Source organism: Oculina patagonica, unplaced genomic scaffold, assembly GCF_052425735.1.
Source record: "Oculina patagonica isolate OP01 unplaced genomic scaffold, crgOcupat unplaced554, whole genome shotgun sequence".
Taxonomy (NCBI): Eukaryota; Metazoa; Cnidaria; class Anthozoa; order Scleractinia; family Oculinidae; genus Oculina; species Oculina patagonica.
In genome coordinates, this window is record NW_027558421.1 from 1 (window position 1) to 10796 (window position 10796).

General features: G+C 39.8%; 1 protein-coding gene across 1 annotated transcript; it reads right to left on the reverse strand.

The window, feature by feature from the left end:
- Nucleotides 1-7624: 7624 nt before the first annotated feature.
- Nucleotides 7625-9186, reverse strand: LOC144640911 (cochlin-like; the record flags this gene model as incomplete). The annotated part of the gene is made up of 3 exons (XM_078499969.1): nucleotides 8732-9186; nucleotides 8628-8656; nucleotides 7625-8200 (listed from the first exon to the last, which is right to left on the reverse strand). Coding segments are annotated over exons 1-3 (1060 nt in total), but the record flags the coding sequence as incomplete, so codon positions are not given.
- Nucleotides 9187-10796: the final 1610 nt, after the last annotated feature.

Consider the following 10796-nt stretch of genomic DNA (forward strand, 5'->3'; position numbering starts at 1 on the left):
AAATTAACGATACATGTTATTAACGCGAATTTTAAAAATTCGCGTTAATTTTATTGATGTTAATTAATAAAAACACGTTTACTATAAGCATTTAACCAGAACTTTTTGTTGACTTCGCGTTAATTTTATTACGCGTAAATTTTGTTCGCGTTGTTAAAATGCTTCGTTATATTCCTATAATAAGGTAGTGAAAAAGTAGCAATGTTGCAAAATAAAGATCGTTTCTGTCACCACCTTCACCCCCTCAAATGTTGGGTGTGACATCAATATTCATCAGGGGTGGGGAGGAGCGGAAATATCAAAATGTACCCCCAAGCGTTTCAACATTGGAGCTAGGTCAATGTGACCTGCTATACAGCTTTCTAAGCTTTTTTCAGAAAGCATGGCTAGTTTGAAAAGTTTCAAAAGTACATTGTTGTAGATGTGATTATTTTCGAAGGCATTTTAGTGGTGATTTCAACACGATTTGAGAAATGCTATAAATCACACAGAAATTGCTGCCGAATCCGTCAACGAAATTTCGGTTGTAGTTTTAGACGAAATCGTGCGTAAAATCATGACTTAAATCAAAGCAGAACAACCACAGTGGGGAAAAGCCCTTTAGAACATTACAACGTACGTTTGGATTTTAACCCAGACAAACACAGCTAAATATCATCCATGATCGATCAGTGCATTGAAGGTTCAAGGCACTATGTCTGTTATAAACTGTGTATGTAACACAGCTGAAACAAAGGGACTGAGAGCATTACATTTGGGCTTACTGTAGATCACTGTAGTTTTTATCTCTCCAAAACGTGCCTTACATTTCTTTAGATTTTGTCATTTTAAATTGTATTTCTCAAGTGTCGGGAAGTCGAAATCATCGCGCACGTATCATGATAATGCACTGATTAGGGTATTGACTAGAAAATGTTGTTAGTTCCTGTTATAAACTTAGTGTTTGACCTCTTGTTCACACACGTCTGCGATCCAACTTAATATTTCCAGTTATTTTTATGACATCCGGTATTTTCAAATGAAGGAAGCCCAAAGTTATTTTAAACTTGTAATAATAATTACTTCTGCTATGACTAGACATGGTCGGCTTGAAGTGTTTTTCGATTACCCCTCCTTTTATTCGAGAATAAAATTGTTTGAATACAACCGCAGTTATCCATAGTAGGGGAAAGAACAGATTCCAAAAAAAGACTCTATTTTAAAATTAATTTAACACGGCTTTGAAATGAAAAAAAAAAAAATTGAATCGAATCATTTTGTGGAAAACGCCACGCGACTCTCTTTGTGTGAATTTGTGGTTAACCAAGTCCACCATAAAAGGGGTGAATAAACTAACATAAATTACAGAGCCTCTGATATAAAATTCAAAAATTGTCGCTTTGCATTTCCGCAGAATTCCGAAAAGTAACCATTCGAGCGGGTAGGGGTTTGCAACTCTTGGAATGCATTGTTGGCTGCGGCGAGAACATTTCGCGGTCCAGACAGACTAAATTTGCATAGATAACGTGATTTGTTTCGCACCTTCGTCACGGACAATACTTAGCTTCACCCACGGAAATTGCGGCAATAGCAGAAGTGACGTCACAGCCCTAGCATCGCCGCCATGTTGGATTCATGTTGGTGGACTATGTTGTCAATGTATCTCTTGATGGTTTTGTTTGTAACTCCACTAACATGGCCAAACCAAGAGAACATTCTTATGGGCAAAAAAAGTTTTTTTTTCAATTACAAGTTTTTGAAATTGGTTGCAAATGCAAGCATCCGTTGTGAAATGAGCTGTTAAAAAGGGTGAATATACGCGTACGGGTTGTTAATTACTTGTTATAATTGACAACTATCTGGATTATTATTTACGATTACTTTAACGATAAGCCCTACGCACGATTTCACTAGAAGTTACAAATATTTTTGTGACAGTGTGATGGGAAAAACTTGTTAATGATGTCTTTTTGGTCAGTAAAAAGATGACATTTTAGAAACGAAACCGTTATTCAGATACCTACATAAAATAAAGGACGTGACGGCAAAACAGTGTTGATAATAAAAGATTAGTGCGGAACAAAACAAAAAAAACAAAACAAAACAAGTGAAACGAATAAAAACATCAATTTTGATGTGACTCACAAACAAACGAGTGCCGATAATCCGCAAACCACGAATTATTACGGTTTCCCGGAAGAGAAAACAGCAATAACAGCGTCAACAAAACAGGCGAAAATCACGGGTTGTTTTGGCGTATCTAGAATACTCCTTTGATAAGTTTTGGTACGTTGACCAGCCCGTCTGTGTTTAACCTGCCGAAAGTACTCGAATGGCATTTTAATTGAGTTACGGCAGGAGCCATTACCGTTCAAAAAGTAAACTTGAAAGGAAAAAGTGGGTTTCTTAGTTATTCAATGAATAAGTTTCATCTTGTTGATCGACATGAGGACTGATGGCCATTGTCTAGAGTCGGATACAAGTATCAAAAGGTAAGAAGCATTTTCATTATGATAACCGTGTCTCACTCGTAAGGGAAAATTGTATTCTTGCCGGAATTGCCTTTGTTATTCAGTTGTTAGTTCCTGAAACCTGTTTGACCCTTTTATGCTCTTGTTCAAAAAGATTTCTTATTGTTTTTGTGAGATCCGATATAATATAAAGGATATCGATAGTGCTGTACGCCCGGCGTATCCAATCGAACGTTTGGTAATCGAACCCAATCAAACGATTGGGTCCGGTAATCGAACATAATTGAACTCACATTAAAATTTGGTCAATCGAACAAAATCGAACGTTCGATTACCGAACAGTCGACAATCGTACTCAATTGAACGTTCTATTACCGAACTCCTGTTTGTTTACATTATGGACATTTTGTACAGTGCACCGTCCCCCTGATTAGTCCTGCGTGATTTACTTATCAGGAGACGGATTCCGAACAAATCGAATTGGATTGAGCTCGATTGTGTTCGATTTGTTCGAAAATCGAACTCACAGCAAAGTAGATGTTCGATTCTGTTCGATTACCGAATCCAATCGAACGATTGTTGTTCGATTGATTTTTGGTTCGATTTTGTTCAATTGGATACGCCGGGAGTACGCTAGCAATCAATCGGCCAAGACGTGTATTGAGTCTGTTATCGACGGGTTACACCGGCTGAGGACTGTATGATACACTGATAGCGTTACGATGACCGCATTCAATATTCAAAATTGTCAAACCCCTTCGCTGCTACGAGGACTTCCTGAATACGACCTGTCCTGCGATGGTATGAAAACAATGGCATCTGGAAAAACAATTATATTTTTTTAAACCGAGCCCAGGAATAAAGGGGAATCAATTAAATATTGGGGAACATTTCAAACGTATTCTGTAGCACTATGAAGAATTCCGATTCAATTGGTTCACCCTCTTATCCCCGAGCCGATAATTTATTGCAAGGTAGTTTGAGTTTTGTCTGAACATTAATTGAACCCCCCTCTTATCTGCATAGCAAGCGCACGAGTGGAAGGCGCGCGCGTGGGAGTTCATTCCTTTCTCTCTTCTCGCGCGTATTTCCTCGTGCACACCCTCGCGTGCTATACATATTTAGTTATTAGTAGGGAGTCGGCAGCGCCACTCGATTAGAAAACGAATTTGTATTTTGCTAAAGAATCTAGCGATATTCTATTTCAATTCAGTTTGTGTTTTTTATGTCAAAGCAATAATCTATAATCTGAATGTACCAAGTCGCTCTCTTGGCTCACATTCTCCAAAGATGATCGGTAGAGCCATTTTACTGTCTAATCTTTTGTTTAGGTCTGTTTAAGATGGTTTCCGCCCAACATTCGAGCAATACAGGCAAAAGTAAAGTTACCTAAGAGATCTCAAAGCATGGTAATAGTTTAAGTACAGCTAACAAAAACCTGCTAAAACTTAAGCACTCAAGCAGACCCCGCGAGAGAAAAATGGATTTCGAATTATCTATATTTCAGTTAAAACGGACGGTTTACGCCACTTCAAAACAAAATGGCGTGCGTTTTGAACATTTTCACGAGGTTTGACTTTAATTTTCTCGAGAATGCTTCAGAATTTAATTGCGGGGTCACTAAGGCAAATGAATTTCATTAATTTAAATAGTATACAAAATGTTGCCGTGCTATGAGCAGATTTTTGATACTTAATTTTCGTACTCATTGCTCGAACTTTCAGCGGAATTCGTCTTAACTCTCCGTCTCCCTCCGTCTTAACTCCGTCCTGCGAGCTAGCAGCCTCATTCGGAATACTTCGGACAAACACGGCTTATTATTGCAAAAAAGGTGTGCCTAAGATGAATAAAATGATTGCCGGGTTTCTAAAAAAACTGTACATATGCATATAAGCGTTCTGTTATGCAAAGTTACTTTGAACTTTGATTAACACGTCATTGATATAGTTTAAAGACTTCCTTTGTCCACCTAAGGAAGTTGCATCTCTAAACGAACAAACAAGAAGACGAAAAAGGAACCAGTGGCTACGGTCGGGTAGCATCGAGGGTAGCAGCTGACACAAGGTCTCGCATGAAGAACTCGCTTCTCTCAGAGAGAACAATGGAACAAACAACAGGAACAATGCCCCTAGCTCCAAAACAGTCGCAACTTCTACACTAGAGGACCGGTAATATCACAAACTTGTGAAATCTTCTGCTACATAGCTACAGTTACTAGCCCATCACACCACAAAAGGAGGGTTAAGGAAAGCTAACTTCTTAAAGACCCCGGTAAAATCTGATAGCCGTATTATCTATTTCAATGATTGCTATAGCCACGACTTCCGGTCAAGACTCCAAAAATACTTTATTCTACCCAGCCCTTGTTTTCCCCTCCTCACACGTCAACAATGAAATGGAAATTGTAACATTTTACCCAAGCATTTGTTTTCGGTTAAATAAGGGCTAGATCTGCCCTCCTCATTTTGGTAGCGCGTAGTAAGCTCTCTAATTTCACTACAGGAAGCCGTGGGTAAATGGGAAGTTGTGAAAGAACTACTTTGAATGGACATTTTATAGTTTTTTCCTGTCGTACTTAAACTAGTTTGTATTTACACTTTTGCGTTTTGATTTTGTAGTTGCTTCAGCTCTTTTATGATTACAGTACAATTTGTTGACATAGCATTTGCCATGGAAGAACATAACAATTCGGTTTGGTGGGCGGTTTGGGTGTGCTCAAACAATTTCTTTCTGTAATTTCGCAACAACAAATAAGTTGTAGCCTCAAGGCTTCTCATTGTTATCTCAAGTACCGGATGTTATAAAAAAGGATCGGGAAGCCTTGTCAGCAATAATGTATTTATATCGTGTAGCATCTCTCACAAGGTCACACATGAGTGGCTCGTTACTCTTCGAGAGAAAAATAGAACATAGAGCAGTTTTCAATTGAGTGTCTTAAAACCAAAACCAAAGTAATTACTCTGGCCAATCACAAAGAACACAGACAATGCAGTGAATCAATCAAAACTCGAAGCAAATACATGTAGCCGACACGAAGCGCGGGAAAACGTGCGCGAGCGAGTCATGATTGGTTTTGGTTTTAGTTCTGATTGGCTGAGAAAGTGGCGCGAGATTTTTTGAGCCAATCACTAAGCGTAGCAATGCAAAACCAAAGCAAACGCAATTAACTTTCGACACTCAAGTGAAAACCGCTCTAAAAACAATAGTAATTGCTAAACTAGAGAACCAGTAGAATTACAAGCTTACGAGAGCTGCTACACTACTGGCCTCAATTGTTCAAAAGGTGGATAACGCTATCCGCTGGACAATTCCCTATCCAGCGGGATTGCGCAGTACAGTTTTGTTAACATTTATCCAATGGATAGCAACGATTTATCCGGTGGATAACGTTATCCACCCTTTGAACAACTAGGCCCTGATGTATTGCGCGTACGGTATTGGAATGTTCACCGTTTCCTCTGCCATTAAACATCAAGCATTTAAGGTAGTGAATTAGTCGGCTCAGATCTTAAAAACGTCAGAAACCGTAACACATGCGAGCACTGCTTACTAACTTTCAATGGTCACGCACTAGATTGAGATGAGTTTGAAACTACATCACATCAATAGCAGTCGATAACTAGCCTGTTCACTGCCCCTTATTTTTCCGTGAAGTCGTAGAGATCGATCGTGGAGTTTGACAGGCCGCCATCTTGGTTCCTGATTGGAGCGATTGGCGGCCCGTCGAACTCAACGATCAATCTTTACGAGTTCACGGAAAAATAGGGAACGGTGAAAAGTCTACAAGATATCAAAATTGGGGATTTTAGCAAAAACTACGAAAGTACACAATGGGGAAAACAAAGGAACAAGGTTTTATTTTGTTAGTTTCTAATTTACAGTATCGTTAAAACTGGCTATGAAATACTGTGCATTTTACAAAAATAAGTTATTTTTAACCCTTTAAAGAGCATAAGGACTAAAACGTAAGAGCGGTTTTCTTCGATGTTCTTGTCGCAGAAATGAGTTCAGAACTTATGTTTAAAATATATGTAGCTATTGCTTTTATAATGTTGCTGTCCTTTACTTTGCTACTACGCCTTGCTTCTCTCTCCATCTCTTGACCTTTATACATTGATTTTTCTTGCACTAGTTTAAAATATTCGCTTCCTTTTACATTACATTACAATATAGATTATCGTGTTATTTTACTCGTTGCTTAGGCGATTTTGATAGACAAGTTGAAGGGACGTTAACCTGAAAGCAACAGAAACAAAAAATGTCAGGAAAGATTATCCTTCAAACATAGCACGAGTTATTTATAATGGTAATAGGACCGTTTGGAGTCCAATTCGGTCTGTAATCATACGAGTGATCTACAAAATCGGAACGAAATTAACCGATTTGTTAATCACGAGTCTGATTACAGACCGAATTGGACGACACAAAGTCCTGTTACCAATTAATCATGACCATTACAATTTCCGAGAAAACTAATACATCTATTTAAGAAAGGGCTTTAATACCATTACCCAAAACATAAGAATAACAAGAATTAAAAATTCCTCCATTTTTGGAGGAATGGTTATGACAATCAATTCTGCGATTGGCAGATTAAGTTAAGTGAATCTAATATGATTCTAATCTAAACTGATGTAAATGTCTGATTACAGCCAACTGTCTGATTACACTGTCTAGATAATAATCAGTGAAAAATTAAAGCAGTAAATGCACCAATCACATTTGAGGAAATTGTAATGGTTAATGAGGAAAAGTGTGTGATAAATACATCCAAGGAGAAAAGCGATAGGAGAGGGGGGTGGGGGTAGGGATGGACGGAGTGGGTAATGATAGTAGGGAGTATCCCTAGTTTTCCGTCACTAACTTGGACCGACCGTTCTTACCACTCTTTCCTACATTTACCCTTCCTAGCAACTTTACTCACACAAGGTTGTCATGTGAGGTTCCAACCTTGATAGGGGGGGGGGGGGGGGGTCCTAACACAGTTCAGGAATGGCTGTTGACTAGCTTGAAATCAAAACTCACGGTAACGGGGTATATTTTTACAACCTTTCCAACTACTTTTGTTTGTGTTATAACTATCCATGAATCCATTTTCCTATTTATCCATTTTCTTTAAAACCTCTTAAAAGGGCCTCAGTAAAGCGAAACAATAAAAGGACAAAATTACCTACCTCGACACATCTTGTCACTCAGCTCTTCTGCAATTCTTGCGAGTCCTTCGAATGACTTCACCAACAACACTTTCTGATCGCTGTTCGTGACCGATCGCAGTTCGTCATAACGCACTTCGTTGCCAATACCAACCGCGTAAACGTCGACACGCCTCCGCCTTAGCGGTTCGACAGCGTACCTTAGCGGTATAGCATCGAAAGTTCTAGTTTGGTGTCCTTCGGTCAACAACACCGCAACTCTTCGAACGCCAGCTCTCATGCCAGATCTACTGTGAAAAACGCCGCTCGAAGCAACCCGCAAAGCCTTGTCAATCCGGGTCTTTCGACCAAGATACGGGACATCTCGTAAGGCTTTGTTGAATCCCCGGATGTCGTCGTGATCTCCCAGTCTGATTTGGACTCTGGCGGTGTCACTGAAGATGACGACACTAGCGTGGGTCCCAATCGAGGACATGCGCAGTGTCTTGGCCAGGCTGCGCACAAAGTCGAGGAGTTTTTTGAAATTTTGTAAGCCAACGCTTTCGGAGGAGTCCACCAAGAAGCTGACATCCATTACACGCTCGCATCTCGGAAGGGCTGTTTGAAAGAAAGAGAATAAAATTACAATCCTGAGTATACTTAGAGAACCACTGCAATTTTAGTGAAAGTTTCCTATTTATTCGTGTGCCTGGACCCGCGAGATCTCCCAATATTGTCGTATTTGCATTGCGCCATGTTTAGGTTGCTGACTCAGTGTTACCCTGCGAAGCCGCCGGGATTTTGCGCGGAAGTTCTTTGTCTCGGCGGCGGAGATTCCCTACTCTCCTCGCGCCGAAGTCGCTCTCGTGGCTAGAGGCTTTGCCGCCAAAAGAAAGCTCTGGCGCGATCGAGAGATCCCGCCAGCTAAGTCCACTAGTTCAGTGTTTTCTCTTATGACCGAGGAGAGGTACTTATTTCCCTGACTTCGTAGACAACAACTTTTAAGAGAAAGGACAGAGGTAGCAACAAAAAAATTACGTCTTACCTCCACTTTCGCAGGTGTCCTTCGATATTCTGCGCAATTGAAGTGCCAAATCATCGTACGTTTGCACAAAATACAAGTCTTTGTGTTGTTGTGTGAGCAGCTACAGTTCTTCTCGTCCCTCCTCACTTCCAATAGAAACCACAAACACCCTGACACCTGCGCGTTTCAAAGGCGCCACAGCCTTGTCCAACGGGACGAAATCAGGCGCGTCGGTGTTAATTCCGTCCGTTATAACAACCATGACCTTCGGGATGTCTTTTCGCATGCCTTCTTCTTCGGAAAACAGCTTTTCACCCGCTAGCACAAGAGCGCGGTCAAGCCGAGTGTAACCTCCATCGTAACGAACTTTATCCAAGGCATCACGGAATTGATCGCTCGTAAGTTCGTCGGAAAACCAAGCGTTTATCGTCGGTACGATGCTGTATTGAATGAGTCCGACGCGACTTCCGACCTTGTTTTTAAGGAAGGAGTTTGCCATGAGCCCGATGAAATCTTTGGCTTGTTGGAACTCGGTTGGTGTTATGCTGCCTGAGGTGTCGAGCATGAAGGCAACGTCCATGATGTTGTCACATGCGTTGATTTCTGGAACAAAATTCCACAACAGAATGTTATTGGTACTTACCGTAATGATTCGATTTAGCGCCCGGGGCGCTTATTTACTTTTGGCACCTCAAAGGAGGGGGCTTTTGAGACAGGGCGCTTGTTTAATTTTGTAAGAAACAACCGAATGTTCAAAATAACTTTAATAAATATTAAAATAACTAACAATAACAGAAAATGTAACAGTAACAAATTGTTGAAAGTTCAGTTACTTAAAAAAGAATTGTTCAATTTTAGCAGTAGATATGTACATGTACGGTACGGTGAATGTTCATGAGTTTACCAATTCGAAGTCGATAACTTCAGTAGGGGCAGTTTCCACAATAAGGACGCTTATTAGAATGGGGGCGCCTAACGGGGACGGTTATTGAAATAGGGGCGCTTATTGACGAAAACACATTCGAAGGAGGGGGGGAGGGGGTTGAAAGGAGGCTAAATCGAATCATTATGGTATTCAATACAGTGTCGTATCGTTTAGAAGAAGGCGGCGTGGACTAGTGGTTAGGGTGCTAGACTTGTTATCCAGAAGTCTTGGGTTCAAATCGTCCTACCTGCCGCTAGATGGATTTGTGTCTCCTACATGCTTTGTAAAAAGCGAGTTGGGATTTTTAACAAATTTCTGCTTACCGGTATTTACAAACATGTTTTTTATTTATTCAAGGGCCACAATGTAAACTACTGAGACACCAGTAATTGTGCTCTAAAATTAGGAGTTTAAGTGGGTTTATGGTTAACATACTTCCTCCTAGTATTGTGTTAATGTTAAAGCAATGATATTAAACGAATCCTCGATCATTTGGGAACAAGTTAAAATCATCTGAAGCAACAGAAAATCAAAATTAAAAACACACTTGATTTTAGTTTAAAAGCTTTTAACTCAAGAACAAGCTCTGTGGCCTCCCATTGAACTAAGCCACAATTATCAAATTATGACGAAACGTTTTTGCTAAGTTAAAAAAAACGATAGAAGGGAATTAGAGCCGCCACGGGACAAAGGTGTGTCTTAAGAAATATATTTAAAAAACCTAATTTCATTATAAAAAAATACCTGCACTTTCACATGTGATCCATTGTGAATTGAACTGTTAAAAAGGGTGGATATATGGGTTGTTGACAAATATGTGGATTATTGTTTACGTTTACTTTAACTATAAACTCTACGTACGATTTCACTAGAAGTTGTAAATATTTTTGTGACAGTGTGATGGAAAAAACTTGTTAATGATGTCTTTTTGGTCAGTAAAAAGATGACATTTTAGAAACGAAACCGTTATTCAGATACCTACATAAAATAAAGGACGTGACGGCAAAAACAGTGTTGATAATAAAAGATTAGTGGGGAACAAAACAACAAAACAAAACAAAACAAGTGAAACGAATAAAAACATCAATTTTGGTGTGATTCACAAACAAACGAGTGCCGATAATCCGCAAACCACGAATTACCGGTTTCCCGCAAGAGAAAACAGCAATAACAGCGTCAACAAAATAGGCGAAAATCACGGGTTGTTTTGGCGTATCTAGAATACTCCTTTGATAAGTTTTGGGACGTTAACCAGCCCGTCTGTG